The sequence below is a fragment of the Sceloporus occidentalis genome, unplaced genomic scaffold (genome assembly GCF_023333645.1).
Source record: "Sceloporus occidentalis isolate IW3139 unplaced genomic scaffold, rSceOcc1.0.p SCAF_2, whole genome shotgun sequence".
Taxonomy (NCBI): domain Eukaryota; kingdom Metazoa; phylum Chordata; class Lepidosauria; order Squamata; family Phrynosomatidae; genus Sceloporus; species Sceloporus occidentalis.
Genome location: NW_028316982.1, coordinates 11,173,262 through 11,199,551, shown reverse-complemented (window position 1 = coordinate 11,199,551; position 26,290 = coordinate 11,173,262). Strand labels below are relative to the sequence as shown.

The 26,290-nt window shown below is 43.7% G+C and overlaps 1 protein-coding gene across 8 annotated transcripts in view; it reads right to left on the bottom strand.

The window, feature by feature from the left end:
- LOC149317967 (guanine nucleotide exchange factor DBS-like) overlaps nt 1-26,290 on the bottom strand; it is a 292,013-nt gene that overhangs the window by 37,348 nt on the left and 228,375 nt on the right. For 7 of the 8 annotated variants that reach the window (XM_089508735.1, XM_089508734.1, XM_089508737.1 and 4 more), the window contains exons 21-22: nt 10,016-10,141; nt 4,412-4,633 (exon numbers count right to left, since the gene is read on the bottom strand). In XM_089508735.1, the coding sequence (XP_089364861.1) occupies nt 4,412-4,633; nt 10,016-10,141 (348 nt within the window). The remainder of the gene's footprint in view (nt 1-4,411; nt 4,634-10,015; nt 10,142-26,290) is intronic. The other variant, XM_089508739.1, reaches the window with a different exon arrangement.

Sequence of the window (26,290 nt, the reverse complement as noted above, 5' to 3'; positions counted from 1 at the left end):
ATTGTGCTAGATTAAGTAAATAACTCTATCCCAAGAAGATCTCACAGTTCCTTACTCTCTTTAAAATGTTATCTATTGATCATGATTCAGGTCTTGTTTTAGCAAGTCAGACTGCTCATGAATTTGGAAACCATTTCACTGTGATTATGAAAAGATTTAAAATGCATGTTGCCAGACAATATTGTTAGACAAGTTACATAAGATAATGTGGTGTAAGTTACACATGGTGATGTTGAAGGACTCCAGGATGAAAGCCACAATATCTGTTTAGTTCCTTAACTCTACATTTTGCTGTTTTGAATGGCCACGGTTTCCTCACTTAAAAGTCACCCCAAACTACAAGCTGGGAAATACCACATTAAAAGCAGTAGTGCTAAAACAGGAGGAAAATAGAGTTACAAACCAGATAAGTAAAAATAAGTTGCTGAATTGTCCTTCATAACTTTTAAGTACATTTTCTAGTTCAGATCAGAGATGGGAAATTTAACTTTTTAAGATTATACTGCTCAGAACATTTCACATCCATCGCTTGACCATTGCTTTTCACAATGTTTAAAAAGTGCTCCCAGAACTACAACATTTGCCACCGAAAAGAGGAAGGAAGTTTGCAAATAATTTAAGCTAGGCTTTCCTAGCCACATTAGCATGCCTCATGAAAGACAGGGAATCAAAGACATCTTGAAACTGCCAAAAGATCAAAATCACATGAGAGCTGAGACTATGGCCCCATCACAAGATTTAGGGTGAGACTAGATTAAGTTGCCATCCCACATCTCCTGGTTTCATATGTTGGTTGGAAAGCCACATGGACAAGTGTAAAGCTCATATCTTCTTAGATGTCCCCATGCTAGTAACCAAAGAGGAGAAAGGATTCTTCCAGAAAAGCAAAATCAGCTCTCCTTGACTAATGGGTGAGGTGAGGACCAGCTAATTGATATTGATAGTACTTGGGGATGGCAGCTGCTAACTATCTAAGCATCACATGAGGATGACCGATTTATTACAAACTTTCAGACTCCAATGTAAGCACAGCATTTAGGTTATACACATGGAATGAGTAGCCAAACCAGTTCCCCAGGACAGTGAATAGGGAACAGTTCCCAGACCTTCACCCTCATTTTTTCTACCAATTAATCTCCACACTGTTGTTTTAAATAAAGATTGCAGCAGTATTTTTATCCAATATCTGTGTCCACCTCTTCACTGTTTTGCCACAAATTCACTTTCTAAGGCTACTTTCTATCATTGTAGAAATTGTGAAACAGCAGATTTTATATCTGCTCTTCAAAACAACTCTACATGATTTTTGGTGGGGAAGAGACTGTGATTCCCTCACTGCTTTTCTCCCAAATAGCAGGCTTGAAGACGCATATGCTGAAAATCTGTGCTGTGTTTATGAATGAACATTCTTGAACTCCTTGGGTAAGTGGAGGAGCAAGAGTGCTCTTCCCCAAGAGATGGAAGGGTAAGGCCATTTCTTGATCTCCTGCTTTTCAACTGTCAGAGAAGGAAAACACCTTTTGCATTTCTCCAGCTTCTAAAATGTTCTTAAAATGCGTATCTGAATAATTCAGACCAGCATTTCAGAATATAATAGCAAGGAGTGATACATTTTCTTGGACTCCTTGGCACAAATGAGCATATCACACACATATTTTTGATCGGCAGACAAGAAAGTATTCAGAAAGCTTGCTAAAGAATGTTATATTTCTTAGGGGAGTGGGAATGTATTGCTTAATGATCTAGACCAGAAGTGGTAAACTGTTCTTGGCACAAGGGCTGGAATGCTACTGGAAAATTCCTTCCATGGATGGAAAAGCAAAACTTTTTAAAACTAAATTGTTCCATTACTCATTACAATGTGTAAAAACTAACCCAATTTCATTACTCATTATAATGATGATAAAAGAAAGAAGAAATTGATAGTATGAGGAACAAGAATAAAGCCATACACAACTGGTAAAGGAAATTAATTTAATTTGTGTATGAGCAATCTGAGTGGTATTTTTCTTTTTATCTCCCTCCCTGGTTTTTATGTTCAAACACAATTTAATTAAATTTACTACATTAAATAATGAAGAAATCAGCACATAATGTATAATTTTTTTTGTAGAAGGTGAATATATAGAAAATCACTATAGAAAACTATTGAGTAATCAAGGGGAAGGGCTGGAAAGGACCACTTAGTTTACAACAAAGATAACTTTTTTGTCTTATTTTTTTATGTTTGGTCTCTGCTGTTTGTTTTATGGAATTTAAAAAAAACCATTAAAACAAAATAAAAATATTTTAAAAAATAATGATGAAAACAAGTAACTTGTTACATTATCTGCTGCACTATTTGTTACTTTTCTATTACTTTTTAAAAACCACAACTTTAATATTGATAAGAGAATGGCACAAAACTTGACAAATTCCTGTGAAGATGCCTATAAAATGTCTGTTAAAAGTAGCCTATGAAAAACCTATGAAAATACACACACTCTCATATACAACATTAAGACACACATCCATGTACTGGACAATGTGGGATGGGGAAATTGCATTCCCATGATCTTGAAGTGCCACATGTCCATTGAACTAGCCTCACTTTTTCCAAGGGCTAAGTAGAGCTCTGGGGAACTGCAACAAAGGAAGGGGCAGAAACTCAGTCAGATTTCAGCAAACTCACCAGCAATGTCTTACAAAGTGTAACCAACCTTTGGGCCAGAGGTTCCCAATCTCTGAACTAGAAAATTCTTTCCCCTACCTTCAGAATGTGACAAGGACTATGGCAGTAGAAAGTTCACACATCAAGAGACGCAAAGAGAAAATTGGATGGAGGCATAAAATTGTGAATTTAGTTGAACTGTAAGCTGCTTGTGGGCATGGTGCTGGGGAAAGATTGGTGTGCTGGAAGTCTGGAGATGAGATCAGAAATCTTGCTGCCAGTTGTATATACTCACAGATAATACCAATCTTATATTCAAAGTGTCCTTACCCAAAGGATGAAGAATTTTTCACTTGCAACCTTCTGCAGGGAGAAGCAGGTGCATGTTTATACCACTTTCCTTGCAATGGTATTTCCTGCAGCTGGTTCAAATTTGTTTTTTTGTGTTTTTTTTATTTGTCATTGTTTATCGTCACCAATCTTATATATCATGTTACATACAGGAAAAAAAGAAACCTAGTAATTTAACAACCAAAACATCCTCTTGTTATTTTTTTCTTTCCCCTAATATTTACAAAAAGAAAAAAAAAGACAAAAAGAGTGTAATAATCCCAGACAACAAAAGTGTAATATTTAATAAAAAGAGAAACCCCTCCTTCCCCCATCCCATCTATAGTATTTTCACTTGACAGTCATTTGAGCTTTTTCTCCAGAGAATTTCTTTACCTATAGCAGTCTTTTTGTCTGCTTCTTCAAATTACCTGACCTGTGTTTCAGTTTATATACAAATTATCTTTGTATATATATATATATGTATATAATTATTCACTGTGGACCAATGCTTAGTTTCTTCTATTGTTCATTTTGATTAATCTAACTTGACCAATATGTGAACTTATATTAATTGGGGTGTAAAATAATAAATATAATATCTAATGTATCGGCCGTAAATTAGTAAGACCCTCAAAGGGGGGTATTTTTTAAGAAAGTATTGAAAATGAAAAAAATAATAATAATGTAAATATATATATATATATTTTATGTATATTCCCCCCTCCCTATCATTTCTAATTTATAAGAATTGCTATTTCTTTTGTATTCTCATTTTCAGTTCTTAATTTCTTTATATTTTATGACTCTTTACTTCATTAAGATGTCCGCACTTATGACCAATATTTTTCACAAAAGATTTTAAAATTATTCCAATCATTGTTTGTTTTTTCAGCTTCATTTCCTCTTATAATGTTTGTTAACCTATCCAATTCCATCATTTCTGTAGATTTTTTCAGCCAATCATCTATTGAGGGGATTTCTTTATTTTTCCACATTTTTGCATATACGATTCTTGCAGCAGCTATCAGATACAATAAGATCTTCAAATGTTTCCTTTCTTCTTTACTTTCCAAAATACTTAGTAAAAATAGTTCTGGTTTAAATTGAATTTGTATACCGAGAATTTTCTGTATTGAGTTATGTACTACCTTCCAATATTTATTTACTTTGGTACAGGTCCACCACATGTGGTCCTTTTATTACATTTCCAGCAATTACCCTTCCCTTTTTTATTCATTTTAGCCAATTTACTAGGTGATAAGTACCAACGATGTGTCATTTTAAATATATTTTCTTTTATATCCATTGAGGCGGTAAATTTGATATCATTACCCCAAAGCCTTTCCCAACTTTCCAAATTTGTTCAAATTTGTTGATAGCCTCACTGAATCCTGCTTTTCTTCTCTTCCACCATAACTAACCACTTACCTTCAAAGAATTTTTAAAGCTGTATGAAGGAGACTTCTCATGGCCATCTGTATTTTCTTCCCGCTTCTTGCAAAACAATAAGATTTTTGCATAAAGGAAGAGATGCCTCTGCATTGGCTTGAACCTGGCCAAATCTTTTACTTTGTTGTGTCCCTTCTTATGGTCTGTCCAAACATTAAAGGAGCCCTGCAGGAGCAATTTACCAAGCTCATGCACATCTCCCTGTAGAAAGACATAAGAGAGAGAAAGGAAGCCTAAATCAAGCTTCTAGTTCTCATTGGCCCAGTTTCTTCCTATCAATCTTAAATTCAATTCTTTCCTCATTGTTAATATTCAGTTTCCATTTTCCACAAAAACAACTGTAATGGTTTGTTCAAAATAACCCTGCAGGTCTTCTTCCAATATTGTGGTTAAAATGTCTTTAATCTATCTGTTCTCAATGTAACCTGTTATCTGTTAAAATTTTGTAATTATTATCAGTGTATACTGGAGTTTGAAATCAGTTATTTTTTTGAACTAGAAACCTCTCAGCCAATGCATTTCAGGGGGAGATGAGATGGGACAAAAAATGCATAGGCAATGGGCAAAAATGATTAATTTCTTCTTGTGCCCTCTAGACTTGAAAGGGGCTTAAGCCTTCTCTACTTCCTAAAACATGTCTTTACTGAGTCCAGGATGAAAACAATACTGCAGACTAAGCCTTGCTGTGTGTTTAGCTGTCATTCTCTTCTGGAACTAAAAGGAAAAGAGAATTGACTAGCTCTCAGCCAGAAATCCTACAGAACTATGGATTTTCTAAAAATTTGAGAGAGAGCAGAAATCTGCTGAAATGTTAACTGCTCTGATCAGAGTCTGCTGAAGTTCCTTTTCAAACTTCAGGTCCCAGACCTCCCTCTGCCCACTGCCATAGCTGGCTAGGAAGTTTGAAACTGCAACTCCACCTCCCTCCCCCCAAGGAGCTTGTCCAAGCTCTTGCTGTGAACCTTGATCTTATGCTCAGCTGAATACATCTGTAAATAAACCTTATATCATTGAAATGCCATCAGTTTTCAGTGAGCTCCTCTTAAAGAAATGGATCCCAGGGTAAAATTTTGAACCTCTGCATTTCTACATGCTCAGAAGTGGGGTGCTCAGGTGTAACAACAAAGAACATTCCTAGAGCTACCACTCAAAAGACACTGCAGCTATTTCATCTTGCTTTCCTTAAAAGAATTATTTTGTAAGACGATTAGGAAAACAAAAGACAAAAAAAAGCAGTGGAAAATTACATGAGGGCTACAAGTTAAAAACACATCATCTGGATGTGTTTGAGGCAAGACACTTCACCTAAAAGCCTCATCCAGAAACCCCTGAAGAGTTTTGTGGTACTTCAAAGTCTAACAAATGTATTTAATGGAACAGGCTTTTGTAGAGTAGAATCACAGAGCTGGAAGAGACCCCAAGGACCATCCAGGAATACATGATCAAAGCATCCCCGACAGATGGTCATGCACCCTCTGTTTGAAAACGTCCAAAGGAGGAGACTCTGCTACACTCCAAGGCAGCATATTCCACTGTCAAACAGTTCTTACCATCTTTCTAATGTTTAAGTGGAATCCCTTTTCCTGTAGCTTGAATTCACTGTTCCATGTTCTATTTTCTAGAGCAGCAGAAAACAAGCTTGCACTATTCTCAGTAATGATGTCCCTTCAAATATTTAAACATGGCTATCATGTCACCCCTTAACCTTCTCTTCTCTGGGCCAAACATACCCACCTCCCTAAGCAGCTTTCACTACTTTGGTTTCCAGACCTTTCACTACTTTGGACACCCTTCTCCAGCTTGTCCACATCATTCCTGAATTGTGGTGACCAGAAATGGACACAGTGGCGGGATACAGACGGGCAGGGGAAGACGTCTTGGAGGTGTATTCTGCTGAATACGGAGCCTCCAGACCGCCCGCCCCGGGGGCGTGGCTCAGGAGATGGGGCTTCCACATGGGGGGCAGTGAAGACGCCTCACCTGGGTCCGTTTCGGACCCGCAGTTTCCAAACCGCCACCTCGGAGGACGCTGCAAAGAGAGAGGCAGCTTCCTCACGGGCAGCCAAAAACGGGGCTTTTTTTTTTCCTTTGCCAGCTGGCAGATGCGCAGCTGCGCAGTTGCAGCGCTAAGCAGCGGTGGCAGAAAGCCTATGGGCACATTTAAAATGCCCAAGCCCCTTTAAAACTTTTCCCCCCGCTCTGCCCAAGAACAATGGTGGTCTCCTGCCAGCTGGTGATCAGCTGGTGTTGGCATCCTTGTCCTCTTGCACTTTGCCAGTGTCACCAGCATCATAGATGCCTCCTCTCCTTTGGTCCCCGCGCTCTTGCTGAATCTGCAATGCACAGCCACAGCTGTCTCCGCTGCCACCGCTGTCCCCCTGCCATCCCCCATCACCTCCCTTGTATATATGTAAATATTTACAGTTTTAGTGGTTTTTATTGTTAGGTGAAAATGGCACAGGAATGTGTGTAGGGGCTCACTTTAAAGTCCAAACTTTCCAAGCAGCGCATGCGTACATGTTGCTCTAGGGTTAGGGTTAGGGTTAGGGTTACGAGTCTTAAAATGCGCTGCAGCTGTGCTGCAGCTTCCACACCTGCATGGCAGCTGACGCTGCAATTAAAGCCTGACTGCAAACTGCGCATGTTCCAGGACCCCGACTCATTATGCGACGCAGCAGACACAGAGCTTTTAAATGGGCAACTTAAATTAGCGGCGTAGCAATTCTGGCGTACCGGTGCAGCAGCTTACAGACGGAGCTGCGCAGCTGCGCATCAAACGGAAAAGAAGCGGAGAAAAGCAGCACCTTTTTAATGCCGCCTCTTCCCGCTTGGGGCGTGCGGGGGGCGTGTTCATGGCGGCATTCAGGTAAGGCCCGTCTGAAGGCTCTACCTTCATGACGTCATGAATACACCCCTTTTTGCCCGTCTGTATCCCGCCAGTATTCCAGATACAGTCTGACCAAAGCAGAACAGTGGGAGTTTCCCTCGATCTAGACAATATGTTCCTATTGATGCAGCCTAGAACTGCATTGGCCTTTTTAGCTGTTGCATCATATTACTAACTCATCTTCAGTCTGTCATCCACTAAGACTCTTAGATCTCTTTTGCATGTACTGCTGTCAGGCCTGGTGTTGCCCATCCTTGATAGACACCCAAGGACTTTTAATCAATAAATCATTCATCTATTAAGCACCTTGAGACATGTCTCTAGTTTCTCCTGTGGGTTTTATCGTGTGCTCCCCAGTTTTTGCTTCCTTAGACTTCACCATGTCGCAAGCATCTTTGCTGTTTATATTCAGAAACTTCACTGAACTGTAAATGCTTCCTGTTATATAGCATGAATGGAATGTTGAGCTGATGAAGAAAAATAGTGTTATCGAACTGGCCAAGGTCCTTGGACTGTTGCCTACAAATATGGAATTTCTGTCACATAACTTAAAGGTAAATTGGATTGTCTTAGCCTTCTGCTAGTAAAATGATAAAAAAAAGCAGGAGCTAAACAGCTTTTTAATACAGATGATCCAAAATAGGTAAAACAGCTATCACATATGGGTTAGAAACAAATTATTATTTTCATTAAATTGGTTTAAATGAAGTGCTTCTTTCCACTCTTGCACTGAGCTCTCCTTGGATGAGTGATGTAGTGCCTACAGACATTCTCCATACAGCAAAGAGATCGGTGAGTCATACAATTCTGAAAAAGAATTGGGTCAGCTTGTCTGAGGGGAAAAAGTTCACAGAAGTCTGATCTGTAGCTTTCAGGATGAATTGCAAATAGGGAAGTATAAAGAATAGAGGAAGTACAGATAGGAAAAAAATGGTAACATTACACACAATACTGATTTTTCTCTTTTGAACTCAAACGTGCCTCTTCTGCCTATTCCAATGAATGTCTTCATTCACCTCAAAACCTGGTAAGCCTATTATTTTTACACAGCAATAGACTGAAGTGCCTGAGAGAGTGGTGGGTTCTCCTTTGGAGCTTTTAAACAGAGCTTGTAGCTTTTGGGAGTGCTTTAGCTGTGTATTCTCACAGGGAGTTGGACTAGGTCCCTTCCTATTCTACAACTCTATTCTCTTCCACGTACTGTATATACTCATGCTTAAGTCTAGAAATTTTAGTCAAAAAATTGACCCCCCAAAATCTGAGTCAACCTATGCATGGGTCAATATAAGTACTGTTCTTTAACTCTTATTAAAAAAGGAACCATCCCTTGGTGAAAGTCAAGAGTGGAAACCGTCCTGGAAGCACTGGCCTCTATCCAGCCTCTAGGGTGAGAACAAACAGTTATGCCTGCTGGAACTTTGTAAGATCTTTGGCACTGTTTTCCTTTGCTTCATCCTTTAGATCCTTTGTTAGATGCCCCTAAGTTTTATCTTCAACTTATCCATGAGTCATATCAAAATCAATAATTTTGGGCCCAAAACCTGCCTGCCCTCGACTTGTATATGAGGTCAATTTATAATGAAGTATATATTATAGCGTTGCCTCCCATCTCTGTGTTTCTGGAAGGAGCTGAAAATACATCCACAACACTTTTTTTTCTTGGGAAGGGTATAGCTCAGTGGGAGAACTAATGTTCTGCATGCAGAGATGGGGACAAAACCACATGGAGAGTCATAAGCAAGATGTATGTGCCTCCAAGTTGCCTGTTGATTTATAGCGACCCCATGGATTTCATAGGGGCCAAGAACACTCAGAAGGAGTTTTGCTACTTAATTCCTCTGAAATATACCCTACAGCTCCTGGTATTTGTTGGTAGTTTTCTATCCAAATACTAACCAGGGTGGACCCTGCTTAGCTTCCAAAATAAAGATCTGGTGCCTTTAGGGTATTTACTTGGGGCTTTTTCACATTTTTAAAAAATTGTTGTGAAACAACATTGAACTTAGGGCTTTATTACATTTTTAACAAAATAGTGTGGAACAGCACTTTCCCCACAATTATTCTAACTACAAGAGGGTTTGCTATTTTCATATTCTTTATTAGGATTTACTTCATTTGCTTTGTGTTTTCCAGTACATTTCCTTCATATTTGCTGCCTCTGTGTTCCTCCCTCCTCTGCCTCGGCCCACTCCACCACCACATCCGTTCACCTGTGGCATAAATGCTATCTTGCTTGCAGTGCTGGGCATGCAAAGTGGGCATGTGCCTTCCAGTTTCTCTGCCTTTGTTCTCTGCCCTTTCCCTGAGATGGCATTGTAGGATAACAGAAAAACAAATGTTTCAGCAGTATTTTGCAATGCCTTCACAGAATGTGTTTTTTTTTAAAAAAAATAATAATATATCTTCAAAGGAAATGTTGTATCACCTCAAACACCCATCCTCCACAAAATACTATGGCGTTTGTTATTGAAAAACAGAACTTAACTTTCCTTTCCTTTCCTTTTATGTCAGAAAGAGAAAACAAATGTTTCACTGATCTTTTGCAAGGCTCATATGATTTTTGTCCTTCAGATAACTTGTTCCCTAATCAGATCATCTGGGGCCTAGTAAGCAAGAGAGCCAATAAGATTCCAAGAAACAGCTGGGTCTGAAGACTATCAGTTGATGCAATACTCTATGACTTGCTTATTACCTACCTCATAACCTGTAATTGCTATCTGGTGCATTGAGTCATTAGCGGACTTGATGATATCAAGCACGGTGGCCAGAGCTTCTTCTAGTTCAGCAGTACCTTCTGAATTCTTGCTGCATTTTAACATTTCCTAATTTTAAGAAAAAGGAGACATAATACAAACTCCATGTTAGAAGACTTGTCTAATGTTTTCCATTGTGGAAACATACTTAAGAACACTTCTGTGGCAAAAAATGTTTTTACATCCTTCTGAAGTACTAGCCATGGAACCAGCCATTCTCACATAAGCCCAGTAGTTAGCTGCCTGTTAAATTATGTGCCTGTATTTTCCTGTGAAAATGTTAGCAAAATATTACCACACTGGTACCTGATGAGAAATCCAGGGACACAGATGAGTTGCTAAGACTTTTGTTACCCCTTGGCAAGATGATATAGACAATCAGGGCCCGTTACAGACGGGCCATATAGTACGCGCGGAGCACGTACTAAGGGTTAGGAAGGGGCGGTGCTTCCGCACCTCCCTAACCCTAGTGTGCGCTCTGCGCGCACAAAATGGCAGCGGCCATTCCACACGGCTGCCGCCATGACGACGTCATGACCGCGCCGCCTCTATACAGGGCGGCACGGACATGATGTCGCCACTCCGCACCAGGGAGCTTAGTGCGCCCTTAGCGCGGAGCAGGAAGGAGCTCCATTTCAGAGCTCCTTCCTGGTTTGCGCCGCTGGGCGCAGCCTTCACACGGCTGCACCCAGCGGCGCAAAGGAGAAAGGGACCAAGTGGCCCCTTTCTCCTCCTCCCCACCGCCACGGGGTGTCCTTGGGGCTTCAAGCCCCAAGGACACCCCTTTCCAGGCTGAGGGGAAGCGGCCTTTTGCTGCTTCCCCCAGCCCGGAAAGCGGCGGATTGGGGCCTCAGCAGCTGCCGGTCTAACTGCTGAGGCCCCAATACACCGGGGAAAGGGGCGGGTGCAGACCGCCCCAAACGGGCGGTCTGTAACCCGCCAAAGTGATTACAGTCACACTACTGTATAGCAGTCAATTATTAGTTGTTGCCTTCCACTTATTATATCCAGGAATACAGGAGTATTGCTTTTCATCTGGCTCAGAGATGACCCACAACCAGATCACCTTAAAATGAGTTGTACATATTTTGTACTAATGTGATTTTTTTAAAAAAACACACATACAAATGTTTTTGTTCTTTGCACTGTCTGCTTATTCAGAGAAGGACAAAAAAGAGACAGACAAAAGAATGGAAGAATGAAAGAGGGGAAGGAAAACACACAAGAGAGAGGGAGGAAATAGAAATGTGGGGATATAGCAAAGGAGAAAGATAAAAATAGAAGCATCTTTTTTAAAAAAAATGTTTGAATTAAACAATCAAACAAGACAGTTTTCTGTGAGTTTTCTGGGCTATGTGGCCATGTCCTGAAAGAATTTATTCCTGACGTTTCATCTGCATCTGTGGCTGGCATCTTCAGAGGGTGGTGGCATGGAAGTATGTGGAGTATATATACAGTCGACCCTTGTTATATGCTGGGGTTTGGTTTCAAGATCTCCTGTGTATAACAAAATCCGTGTATGCTCAAGTCCCATTAAATATAATGACATAGCAAAATGGTGTCCCTTATAAAAAATGGAAAATCAAGGTTTGATATTTGAAATTTATACAGTTTTTGAATATTTTGAAACCATGGATGCTTGAATCAGTGTATAAAAAATCTGTGTATAAGAAGGGCCAACTGTACAGTGCGCCTGTGTTATACACAGGCATGCTTTACGCAGTCTTGAGCGTATGCGCTCAAGCCGCAGGGACTGCGCGGGGCACAAGGGGCGGCGCGTCCCAATCAAATGAATGGGTGTGTGCGCCCGTGGCGCCCTGCGCGCCGCTGTGCCGCCGCGCACAAGCCCCATTGTTTCTAATGGGGCTTGAGCATAGGTGGAATTCGCCTTACGCGGAGGGGTGGTGGTCTGGAACGGATCCCCCACGTAAGACAAGGGCCAACTGTACTTGTGTGATCCTTGACTGGGAGGAAGTAATTTATATATTAAGTTGTGTGTTGGTCTGTTGTTGAATAGCAAGGCCTCAGGGTGGGAGGATATGTGGGAGGATATATATACATCTGTTTAACTAGCAATCCATTGTCTGCAGGGAAATCCGCTGACTCTGGGCAGCGGCTTGGAGGACCTTTCTTCGCCGCCGGAGCGGCGTTTTTGGAGGGGCGGGGCCGGTGAGAGCGGCCCCATAAAGCCGGCTCCCGGCCTCCCCAACAGAGACGCTGCCGCTCGCCCCCCTCCCATCTGGGCAGCGGCTTAGGAGGATCTTTCTTCGCCACCGGAGCGGCATTTTTGGAGGGGCGGGGCCGGTGAGAGCGGCCCCATAAAGCCGGCTCCCGGCCTCCCCAACAGAGACGCTGCCGCTCGCCCCCCTCCCATCTGGGCAGCGGCTTGGAGGACCTTTCTTCGCCGCCGGAGCGGCGTTTTTGGAGGGGCGGGGCCGGTGAGAGCGGCCCCATAAAGCCGGCTCCCGGCCTCCCCAACAGAGACGCTGCCGCTCGCCCCCCTCCCATCTGGGCAGCGGCTTAGGAGGATCTTTCTTCGCTGCCGGAGCGGCATTTTTGGAGGGGCGGGGCCGGTGAGAGCGGCCCCATAAAGCCGGCTCCCGGCCTCCCCAACAGAGACGCTGCCGTTCGCCCCCCTCCCATCTGGGCAGCGGCTTGGAGGACCTTTCTTCGCCACCGGAGCGGCGTTTTTGGAGGGGCGGGGCCGGTGAGAGCGGCCCCATAAAGCCGGCTCCCGGCCTCCCCAACAGAGACGCTGCCGCTCGCCCCCCTCCCATCTGGGCAGCGGCTTAGGAGGATCTTTCTTCGCCGCCGGAGCGGCATTTTTGGAGGGGCGGGGCCGGTGAGAGCGGCCCTATAAAGCCGGCTCCCCAACAGAGACGCTGCCGCTCGCCCCCCTCCCATCTGGGCAGCGGCCCAGGAGGATTTCTCTTCCTCTGCCTCCTCTGCGCAAGGGACCACCGACGCCACCGACGCCGCTGTCACTGGGACTGTGTCTTTCGCCGGGCGGCCTCCTCCCGGGGTTTTCCGAGCTGCACAGCGGCGGGTGTAGGAGGCTAGAATAGCCTTAGGAGCTGGGAATGCCTACAGTGGCTAGCCCCTGCTCCATTAACAGCCATAGGAGGGTGGGGGAGGGATAGAGATGCGGGGGATGCCTGGGCCGGGGACAACACCTTGGTGGGCGGAGCCCCAATCGAGGTTGTGTGGGGCAGGGGGAGGTATGGCGGTGGGAGAAGGGACTTTCGTTCCAGGGGAAGACGGGATAGATGCGTCATATCTATCTCGCCTTCCTGTCCCCCTCCCAACCTGAAGGACCTGAGGCTCATTCCAACCGTGCCACAAACCCTGTCGCTGCTCCTGTGCAATGCCAGGTCTATTAATAACAAGACCCACATCCTCCAGGATCTCCTGGAGGACTCAAAGTGTGACCTGGCTTGCATTACCGAGACCTGGCTGGGGCCTGAAGGGGATGCTGTGTGGGCTCAGGCCCTCCCTGCCGGGTACTCGGTGAAGGACCAGCGCAGGTTAGGTGGGCGGGGGGGGGGGTGTGGCCTTGGTACATAGGAACACCGTGTCCCTCACCAGGAACCACCTCCGACAGACCACCTATATTGAGTGTATTTACCTGACCCTAAAGGCTAGGGACAGTCTAGGGATTCTGTTAGTGTACCGGCCACCCCGTGCACTAGCGGACTCCCTTAACGAGCTGACACAGCTGGTTGCTGAGCTGATGTTGGAGGCGCCCAGGCTTCTTGTCCTGGGTGACTTCAACATCTCCCTCACGGCAAGCTCTGTTCCACCTGGTGCGGCTCGGGAATTCATGGAGACCATGGCGGCCATGGGCCTGTCCCAGCTGATACGGGGTCCCACGCATTGCGCAGGTAATACTCTCGATTTGGTCTTCTGTTCGGAGGCGGAAAATCCGTGGGTGGAAATAGCTGATATTTCCCCCTTGTCATGGACGGATCATTTCCTGGTAGAGGTGATAATCAAGGCTTCTACCCAGATCCCCCCCGGGGGTGGTGGACCGATTAGGATGGTCCACCCTCGAAGGCTGATGGAACCTGAGAGGTTCCAAGAAGCCTTAGAGGGGCTCACGGTTGGAAATGACGGCGACTCTGTTGATGCCCTTACCGGTATCTGGAATACCGGTCTCTCTGGGGCTATACACAGAATCGCTCCCAAGCGCCCTCTCAGGCCCGCTTCCAAACGCAAGCCCTGGTACACGGAAGATCTCCGGGCGAGGAAGCGGGCTCTGCGACGGCTAGAGTACCGTTGGCGGAAACACCTTCGCTTAAGCGACAAGACTCTCCTAGACCGACTGTTAGAGGACTATGGAGAGGCAATACGAGCAACAAAGAATTCGTTCTATGGTGCTCGTATTGCGTCTGCGGAGTCGCGTCCAGCAGAGTTGTTCAGGGTGGTCAGGGAGCTAACTCAGCTCCCTCCCGCCCTGAACCAGATCCTTGAACCCTCTAAGGCCTGCTGCGACTTGTTTAACGACTTTTTCGTGGATAAAACTTCTCGTATAAGCGAAGGTCTGAACGCCGACATTATCGCAGAACCTAGGGTAGAAGCGTCCAGAGCCTCCGTGGATTATATTATACTGGATCAGTTTGAGTCGGTGAGTACCGAGGATGTGGACAAGATCCTCGGAAGTGTTCGGAAAACAACCTGCTCTCTTGATCCCTGTCCCTCATGGTTAGCGGCCCAGGGGGGACCGGCGGTGACACTTTTGTTACGCCGGATAATTAATACATCTTTCAGGGATGGACGATTTCCATCGGATCTTAAATTGGCCATAGTAAGACCGATCCTAAAAAAGCCCTCCCTTGACCCCCTGGTTCATAATAATTATCGGCCGGTGTCGCTGCTACCATTCTTGGGGAAGGTGATTGAGAGGGCGGTTGCGATCCAGCTTCAGGCGGTCTTGGATGAAACGGATTATCTGGACCCATTTCAAACTGGCTTCCGGGCGGGTCACGGGGTTGAGACGGCCATGGTCGCCTTGGTCGATGATCTCCGTCTGGGCATTGACAGGGGAAGCGTGTCCCTGTTGGTGCTCTTGGACATCTCAGCGGCTTTCGATACCATAGACCATGGTATCCTTCTGGGGCGCCTGGCTGAGGTGGGAATCGGGGGCACTGCGCTCCAGTGGTTCCGCTCCTACCTCTCTGGGAGGTCCCAGATGGTGCAGCTGGGGGACGTGTGCTCCAGTGAGCGGGCCCTTAAAACTGGGGTCCCTCAAGGAGCCATTTTGTCCCCCATGCTATTTAACATTTACATGAAACCGCTGGGAGAGATCATCCGGAGATATGGGGCGCGGGGTTATCAGTACGCTGATGACACCCAAATCATTTTCTCTATGTCTCCGACTGATGCAGTGACCGGGGATGGCGTCTCTCCTCTCGTGGCCTGTCTGGAGTCAGTAATGGGCTGGATGAGGGAAAACCGACTCAAGCTTAATCCAGAAAAAACGGAGGTACTAGTGATAGGTTCCCCTGGACCAGGAATGACGGTGGTTCCACCTGTTCTGAATGGGGTCACGCTCCCCGTGAAGGACTCCGTGCGCAGTCTGGGGGTGCTTCTTGACTCTTCCCTTCGCCTGACTGCTCAGGTGAATGCGACGGTCAAGAGTACCTGTTATCAGCTTCGGCTGATTCGCCAGCTGCGCCCATACCTGGCTCAGAGGGACCTTGAAACTGTTGTACATGCTCTGGTAACTTCGAGACTGGATTTCTGTAATGTACTCTACATGGGGCAACCTTTATACCAAACTCGGAAGCTGCAACTGGTGCAGAACATGGCAGCGCGGCTGGTCACTGGTGCTCCCAGGACCAGCCATATAACACCCGTGCTTAAAGACCTCCATTGGCTGCCCATTCGCTTCCGAGCGCAATATAAGGCGTTGGTTATCACCTATAAAGCCCTAAATGGCTTGGGCCCAGGATTCCTGAAGGACCGCCTCTCCCCGTACATTCCGCCTCGCACCCTCAGAACATCTGGGCAGCAACTCCTGAAGGTGCCTGGGGCTAGGTTGGCTGCTACTGCTAGAAGATCCTTTTCCACAGCTGCCCCAGCCCTCTGGAATATGTTGCCCACGGAGCTCCGCTCATCTACCACCCTGGCCCAATTTAGGAAGGGCCTAAAAACCTTCCTATTTAATCAGGCATTCCCCGACTAAACATCCTGTGGGCCTCCCTCCTCTCTCGTGGCCGTGAGGTTGGGCTAAGGGGTTTTCAGTGTTTTTAAGGATTGTTATTGTTATTGTATGTTTTTAATCTTGTATTTTGTTTGCGCTTCGGTGCATTTTGTTAGCCGCCCTGATCACCCGGAAGGGCGGGGTACAAATAAAAATTTTATTATTATTATTATGTATTGTGTCTTGAGTTTGGTGTTCTTCAGGACTGGTAGCCAACCTTTGTTTACTTTCAGGGTTTCTTCTTTCCTGTTGAAGTTGTCCAGGTGCTTGTGGATTTCAATGGCTTCCATGTGCATTCTGACCTGGTAGTTGCTGCCATGGTCCACAATTTCACTGTTTTCAAATAGCATTCTATGCCCAGGTCTACAAAGAGACCACTAAATTCAGTGTTCAAACATAAATCAAAGAACACAAGAGATATTGCAGACTGAGCCAGCCAGAAAAATCGGCAGTAGCAGAACACATCATAAACCAACCAGGATGCAGCCACACAGTCCAGAAAACCCACAGAAAACTATGGACGTTGGCCTTGAAGGCCTTCAACTTCAAATCAAACAAGAATTTAAGGTACCAAATCTAAAAAAAAAATTGTAATCTATCGTTTGAACCAGACCCATAGGTTGGTTGCAGTTAAGGGTAACATACATCAGATTCCCAGTTATAAGGGCCAACAGGATCCTTCTTTACTCTTGCTACATTCCCTATTTTCCTAATATACTCGAGAAAAACAACAACAACTAGATTTTAACAAGAATCCTGCAAAGCTGTTGCTAGATAGTCTATTTCTCTTTTTGTCTTCTTCCACTATATCATCAAGTGTGAGATGAGACCACCACAACACATTTCATTGCTGTGTTCTGCAACCAATTACATGAGGTGAGGGCAAGAAAAAAAACCCAGCATGTTGACATCCATCATAGCTTGTGCAACTAGGTTACTGAATTAGAGATATGGATCAGCAACAGCTCCAAACGTCTTGTGATGTCTGTATGTGGCTCTCATAATCTATATTAATTACAGTGATAAAAAAGAAGCAAGATGTCTCATGATAGCATGTATTTGCGAGAGAATGCAATTGTTAGCAAGTCTGCCTTTGAATATGTGTCCTTAAGACCTATAGAACAGAGAGTGTAGTTTCTACTTTCAGAAATTACACCACACACTATGGGAACAGATAAGCCTGTAGCTTGATCCAACAGGATTCCTCTTATGTTCTTAACTATCCACAAAGACTAATGTGTGCTATTTTGTTTTTACCTTCTAGGTGCAGTTTACTTTTGTTGCAACTGATAAGAGCATTGGCTTTTAAGTGTTGCTTCTGAAAGCGGCTTGCGAAAGACAGAGTTGCTTTTTTTAGGCTGTTGTCTCACAGGGCATGGAGATGAAGCTATTACTTTTGCATGAGTGTTGTCAGGATGCATATAGCATCATCACTGATAAGCAAGCCACTAGGGATATGGAAGAAACAGTGCTCACAGCCATCTATAGAACCATTGCAACATTATGTAGCTCAAATAGGCAGCTTTCTTTAGATTTGTCACCCAGATATGTTGGACTACAATTCCCATCATCCTCTGTCAGCATAGCCATCTGGAGGGCACTAGCTTGTGGGAAGGCTGCTCATCAGAGAAATGGGATCATGCTTGGGTATCCATCATATATCCATCACTCAAAGATAACAAGCCACAGACACAATATAGGCGTAACAATTTACACACACAGGTGCATCAAAATAGTATACCATATCTCCCTCTCACTGCAGTGAGGAAGATGGTGGCTGAGTGAAATATATGCCTGCTCTGTCATCTGTCAAGACTGCTGAAGGGTGCCTTCTAGACTCCTGCTTTCCCTTCTTAGGATTATCTTTACATTAGCCCTCATAACAGGGCTATCCCGTGCATACTTTATATTACCAATGATAAAATTGATGTAATGAAAACATTAACAAACTGGCTGGTCCAACAGGGAGCAATGGAGGGAAGGGGGAGAAAGCGGATATGTACAGACGGGGGACAACACTGTTGGACAGGTGTGTGCTGTGCCAATGTGTCACTGGGTGCACTGATGCACCATATGGGCAATTGATCAATTATGCAATCAAGGAGATGGTTGTATGAGGCATCCAATGGGTTGGTGGCTGGATGGGACTGGGGAGGAGATTACCTGTTGCTAGCAGAGTTCTGTGCACATTAATTTGTGGCAGGACAGAAAACAAAATAATGGTGAGCTTGTAGCCATGATTGCTCCATTATGGTGGGTTTGTCCTCAAAGTGGGAAGGGATGGTGCAGCTTGCATGTTGGTCATTGCCCTGCTGTGGGAATCAGTGGTGTGGTCAGTTATGGTATGTTACTTAAAATGGCTTATGGGACACCTTTTTCTGATTGGTTAAATTATTTATTTAAGATGATCAGCTGTTTACTGGAAGAGCTCAGTCACCAGTTGCCAGGTGAGAAGACAAAAAAAGTCTATGTATCATTCTTTGACAGCTCAGGCGGTCAACATTTGTTCAACTTTTCTATTGGTTGCTACTCTCCAGCTATTTTAGACACCACAATATCATCTATTGAAAAAGTGCCTGCAATTTCTGCTTCACTACAAAACACACATATGGCCTTAAAAGATCTTAAGTAAAGAATATCGTATCACTATCCTAGCAAAGGAGGAGGGACTTTTATTAAAGCACTATTTGCACATTTATCCTAGCATAAAAGGACTTGAACTGACTCGCTTGATTTAATTACACATTCAAGAGACAGAAACACAGTTGGCCCTCCTTATTCATGGATTCCTTATCCATGGATTCAGCTACCCACGGTTTGAAAATATTTTAAAAATATATGTAAATTCCGAAAAGCAAACCTTGATTTTGCCATTGTATATAAAGGGCACCATTTTACTATGCCATTATATTTACTGGGATTTGAGCATCCACAGATTTTGGTATCCATGGGGTAAAGGGTGTCCTGGAACCAACCCCCAGCGGATACCAATGGCTGACTGTTGAAACTGACCAGATCTGAAGCTGGGGGAGAGAAGCTAGGGTAGAAATCAATGGATCTTAACGGGGTGTAAATAGATATAATTATGACATGCACCCATCTCTTTATATCAGTGGTAAACAACTGTGCAAGAGGCAGGATCCAAATATTGCCTCAACACGTCTCCATTGGGCTGCACTGATGTCTTTTTGGCAAACCACAAGTCACCAGAAATCACTTCTAGTTTTAATTTATTGGGGTTTTGGCAAGGTTTTGGCCAACTACCAACTGAGAGAGTAATGGGGTGTGAATTAGGCCAAACTGCCATTGGGGACATTTTCACTGTGGTTTCAACTACAGTATTTGCAGGCTATTTTTTGCCTGATGGTAAAAAATAAATTGGCAAGTCCAGGATTTGAGGAAAGGGATTTACCCTAAAAGCTTCCAAAAAAAGAGCTGCAGGCCTCATGTGGCACACATGCTGCACTTTCCCCGCTTCTGCTTTAAATATAGGTTATTGATTTATTTTATATCCTGACTTCTGCTAATAGCAGTGGAAAAAGAAATGCTCAGACAGAACATTCCTTTGTGCCTTGTTTTTGCATTGTACATTGCCGTTACACTGCATGTTGTGGTTGTGCATTGCAGTTGCACATCACATAATGTTGTACATCTTATAGTGTGCAGTGCAGTTGCCCACTGTGTATTGTGCATTGTGGTTGTGCACTGCATATTATGCACTGTAAAATGGCACATAGACATTGACATGTAAAGTTGCTATTGGGCATGAAGGATGCATAGTGCTTGTGCAGCATTTTTCCATGTGTGGATTGCACATGTGGATGCTAGATTGCAGCTTGTATGTGCATGTATGAGGATCTCCACTGAGAAACAATTTGCAAATCTTCACTGGCGAATCTGAGAGCTACATGATACAAACAGCAGTTCACATTGTTCTTGTGTATGACTTGAATAAGAATTCTGCTTGCCCTTAACAATGTTATCTGCTGCTGTTGAAGTCTGTCATGTCCCCTGCTAAGAAAGGCCATTAAAGGTCACGATCCTGTATATGAAATTGCTTTGAGATCACAATGCCACTGGAAATTCTGTCTTCCCAGTGCTGATTTCTGATGTTGCCACCAGAAGACAGACCACCAAGGTGAAACTATGTGACCTTTCACTCCCGTTTCTGGCAAACATATCACTTGCTGACCTTTGAACAAAATAAGATTGGGTTTCAGACTAGCAGGACCAACTTTTTAGACCACAGTTAAGGTTTTTTGAAGTGGAATTGCATGTTTGTTTTTACTGGAAGCAGGCTTATACAATCATATTTTTCTGTCTGAGTACTATATAATTCTGCCGCCACCTCTAAGGTAATTTCCCCCTTCTTACTTCTAAACAGCTGGTTTGGGGAACTCCTTGGAGCAAATACCCAAAATGAAAAGAGAAACTAGTAACACAATGGCTGATAAACTATGAGTTAACATTATAACAATAACTATGATAAAAGTACCTAAATTAGGGAAGGGAATTGGGTGGCCTTCCAAATTTAGTGGAAGAGCAACTCACAGCATTCATCATCATTGTCTATGTTGGCTAGGACTGCTGAGAACTGCAGTCCAACAACAGGAGGAGGGCTACCCAAATAACATCCTGGAATGAATAACTAGAATAGATCCACTGAATCAAGTGTTGATATGTCAAGGGTTGATAAGTTAAAACTTACTGACTTAAGTTCCACTGTTTCACATACCCTCCAACATTTCACAGGTGGAAATCGGCATACGTATGGCCAGACAACATTAGAGCCTGGTCAAGATGGCAAAAGTTATTAATAAGAACACAAAAGATAGAAGAAGCTGCTGCAGTTTGCTTTTGCCTACTGGGAAACATAAAATTCTGCACCCCGCTCTACTCTCCCTCTTCTGAGTTGTGTGCAAACAAATTTTGCACTTTGAATTCAGTTTGTAGCAAATTGAGTAAGCTGAGGACAAAGAGATAAAGTGGGAGTAGGAGAAACATTTTTAAAGTGACTGAAAAAAATGGGAAAGCAAAGGATATAATAATAATAATAATAATAATAATAATAATAATAATAATAAATTTTATTTGTATACTGCTTTTCCTTAGATCAAAGCGGGTTACAGACCAATAAAACCGTTACAACATCTCATAAAACAGATAAAATGCAAAATACAAATTATATAAAATCTAAAAAACAATCATTCAAGAGAGTAAGGCAGAGAGTCAATGGGATTGGGATGCACAACTTCATTTTTCAGCAGGGAAGGCTAGACAGAAGAGGAAGGTTTTAAGCCTCTTTTTAAATGTTTCCAGGGGGATCACAAGACAGAGCTCCTCGGGAAGACCATTCCAGATTTGTGAGGCCGCCACTGAAAAGGCCATCTGGGATGTAACAACGTATTTGGAAGATGGAATTCCCAACAGGTTCTTCCCGGATGTCCTAAGTGTGCGGGGTGGATTATATGGGGAGATGCGGTCCCTCAAATAACTCGGGCCCAAGCCATGTAAGGCTTTATAGGTGATAACCAACATCTTGTATTGAGCTCGGAAGCGAATATATTGGTAGTGTTGCTGCCAAATTTGGACAGCTGGAGGGAATTGTTAGTACAGCTACATTTTTATAAATTTTTGGAGTAGGGAGTTCACTCTGACCCCAAACTGACCTCCTAGTGGAGCCACCATTTCTCCAAAGTGAAGAAACCAGGTAGGCAACTTACAAGGGGAGAGGCAGGATCCCTAGAAAGAATACATGCAGAAATTCTCCAAAGGTAGCTTGAGAGTTGTTAATGACAGAGCCATCACCTCCAAAACCAACACAATGCTGACTGTTTGTTCTCAGTCTCACACTTGATGGGCCGATGATAAAATCAACGACCCACCCATCTACCGGCTTGTCTCCCCCCACCCCGCCTGTGTCAGACCCGACTGTACTGACCAGGCCACCCTATACCTTGGCTTAATAAAGCTCAGGCAATCAAACACCTTTGTCCAGGCTTCAGAAGTGAGTATCACCCGTAGTTCTGCCTCGCAATCTTTTCCACTCACCCACCTTTATTTTCATTGAGTCTCTTGTGTATGTGTGTGTGCTCACTGCTGTACGTGTGTTCTCCTTTTAATAAATATTTGGACTTTAATTGGAGACACCTGTCTCCGCGTCAGCTCTTAAGGGATTATTTGGTCCTTTGGTATACACTAAGGGACACGGTATCTCAAGGGTGTTGTTACTCCTCCCTCTTGGCAATTTGAGCTTATTAAGAAATTCCCCTAATTAGAAACTTCCTAACAGAATGGATTCGATAAGTCTAGATGAAGAATACATTTAGACCAAAGGTTTTATGTGACGAAAGCAGAAAATTCATAAGCCCATTTCTCAATAGGTGTGTCACAGCTGCCCTGAAAGTATTAGTACTGAAACGAAGTCGCTACGGAACAATCTTTCATCTCCTTTACTGGTTACATTCAAACAAATTAGATGGCCAACTCTCAAAAATACTTTTGCAGTAGACAACTGCATGGCAGTGGGCTTATTTTTTTAAAATTTTATTTGTATCCCACTTTTATCCCAAATAGGACTCAAAGTGGCTTACAATGGCGGGATACATACCGCCATTTAGTACGTATAGGATACGTACTAGGGTTAGGAAGGGGCGGTGCTTCCGCACCCCCCTAACCCTAGTACGTATTCAATACGTACAAGATGGCGGCGCCCCTTCTACATGGGCGCCGCCATCTTGACGTATCAGACGCTGAGCATCCGTACGCGTCGCGGGCGTTGTGACGTAGCGAGTGCGCCCCTGGCACCTCGCTACGTCGCAAACGCGACTCAAGAAGAAGCTCCATTTTGGAGCTTCTTTTTCAGTCTGCACGGGAGCCGCGCCGTGTGGAGGCTCCGGCTCCCCCGCAGACTAACCGGTGGCGGCGGCAGACCGCCGCAAAGCGGAGGTTTGTATCCCGCCAATATAACTTAGAACTTCTAAAACAATATAGAGTACAAAAGTTTAAAATCTACAGATATATATATATAAATAATAATAATAATAATCATTATACCAGGAATTCAGTTAAAATGCTGCCTTTAAGACATTAAAAGTTAAAACAATTAAACACTTAAAACATAATGTGTTATACAGTCGGCCCTTCTTATACACAGATTTTTATACACGGATTCAAGCATCCACGGTTTGAAAATGTTCAAAAAAAGTATAAATTTCAAATATCAAACCTTGATTTTCCATTTTTTATAAGGGACACCATTTTGCTATGTCATTATATTTAATGGGACTTGAGCATACACGGATGTTGTTATCATCAATGGGGGATCCTGGAACCAAACCCCAGCGTATAACAAGGGTCCACTGTATACTAAAAACAGAACACCTAATTACACATCCCTCCACCCAAGTCAACTAAGGCTGAAGATCTGTTTGAAGAAGAAGGTCATTGCCAACAGAGGGGCCAGATCAAACCTGTCCTGAGAGGAAGTTCCAAAGTCTAGGAGTAGTTATCAAAAAGGTTCTCTCTCATGTCCTCAGCAGCTGAACCTAGGATGTGGTGGGATGAAGAGAAAGCCTTGCCCTGTAGATTTTAAAACTTTGACAAGTTTGCTTCTCTATGTCCCCGACTGTTACAGTGACTAAGGATGACATCTCCCCTCTGAATCCCTGCCTTGAGTCGCTAATGGGCTGGATGAGGAAAAACAAACTCAGGTTGAATCCAGAGAAAACGGAGGTACTTGCCATAGGATCCTTAGGTCCAGGGAAGGAAATTTGTCAACCACTCCTAGATGGGGTCACACTTTCCCTGAAGGATGAAGTTTGCAGTTTGGGAGTACTTCTGGGTCCGTCTCTACATTTGTCATCTCAAGTGGATGCGACGGCCAGAAGTGCTTGGTACCAACTTCAGTTGATACGCCAACTGTGACCCTACCTCAACTGAAAGGACCTTGAAGCTGTAGTGCATGCTCTGGTAATCTTTTGTCTTGACTTCTGCAATATGCTCTACATGGGGCTACCCTTGTATCAAGTTTGGAAGCTCCAATTAGTGCAAAATGCGGCAGCCAGGTTGGTCACCGGATCCTCGAGATTTGACCACATAACACCTATTTTGAAAGATCTACACTGGCTTCCAGTTAGCTTCCAGGCACAATACAAGGTGTTGGTTATTACCTGTAAAGCCCTACATGGCTTGGGTCCGACTTACTTACGGGAACGCATCTCCCTATACAATCCGCCCTGCACTCTTAGAACAAGTGGGAAGAACATGTTAGAGGTAACAGCATCTAAATATGTTTCCACTTCCCAGAAAGCATTTAGTATAGCTGCCCCTAGGTTATGGAATGGACTCCCAGAGGAGACCCACCTTGCTACATCCCTGGAAACTTTCAGGAAGGTGGTTAAGACAGAGCTTTTTTGACGTGCATAACCACCTGACCTATGAATTACAGACTGTTTCTGAATGGAATGAGAGCATCTGACCCCAGCATTGTTGATTTTATGTTTTTAACTGTGGTTTTAACTTTGAGGTAATAATATTGTAATGTTTTAATTGTATTTTTTAAACTCTGCTGTGATCCTGCCTCAATCCAATTGGGAGAAGCGGAAAGATATAAATAAACTCTATTATGTGAGGAGATACGGGTTTTCAGATAGTCTGGACCTAAGCGATATAGGACTTTATAGGTCAAAACCAGAATTTCAAATTATGTTTTACTAGACAAGAGTATAGCTACTGAGTGGGGTGGAGGGGAAAAAGGACCGCCCTCCTACATGAGACTTCTGACCTGTGGGGAGGCCAAAATTCTTATATGGGAGGGAAATGGCTTCATTCTTCCCTCCCTCGTACCCATATCTCTGATTCTAAATGGCCCTTACAGCCCCCTTTTACTCTATGATTCTATGAATGAACTTGTGGAGTGGGTGAATGCTGCTCTTTGACCAGCAGGATCACCTAGTTCAGCTTCTATATGCCATTTCCCCCACATCCTTTTTCATAGCTTATTGTCTCCAAATACCAATTCATTCTACTGGGTCTGTATCCTAATCTCCATAGTACTCTCACAGGTATTTCAGATCACTTCTAGCACACTCCTCAGTGAGTGCAGAACTGGTCAAGCTGGTTTTCCTCCTGATGACTACACTGGTCCTGCCAGAAGATTTTACCAGGCTGAGATCTAATCTTACATCTGTTTGCTAGTACTGTATTCTCCCACCCACCTCAAACAACACATTGATAGAAAATCAGCAGAGCAAAACCTAGTTTGTTTCCCATTTCCCACCAATCTACCTACCCAGTTTTTGTGATGTGAAAAGGGAGGAGTATTATTTTAATAAAAACACCTCTGGTCTGGAGGATGTTTCTTTACTAACATCACTTTAACCATACCCTCCAAATGTCCACATTTCACAGGGATAATCCCAGTTAATCCTCCACCATCATATTTTTTCAGCTGTTTTTAAAATGTCCCAGTTTTTCTCTCTCCTTTTCTCACTTGAGATAGCTCTCCCTTTTGTCCCCAGCTTACTTCAGTTGCTGCAAACTGAGTCCAAAGGCCAAAAGTAGTTTGCAATGAATGAACATGGGGAAGGAGAGGAGGAGGCAGAGTGTGGCCTTTTTCTCTAGACTCAAACGAAAGCAAGCTGTGTGTTCTTCGTCATTAATACCTTTTGCCTTCTTGACCATCTTCTGATTGGCCACATGTGTCCCAGTGTTCATGGCTGAAATGTTGGAGAGTATGCTGTACCAGTTGAGAAAGCAATTAGATTTTGGCCCAGAATTCCTTCAGCATAATAAGGTGGGATTGAGATAGTAAGGAACCAGAGAATATGCCAGTAGGCTATACCAAAAGGTTCAGCTTTTTCCAGCTCTCTGTCAAAACTGAACCCAACAGACAGGAAGACTTCAGTATGCAAAGATGTTTGGAAGCATGCCTTTTAATATCTTTGAAGTAAACGCTACCTGCAGGTGTTTTGTGGTTTGTTTTTGTTTTGTATTTAATAATGAGCCCAAATCGG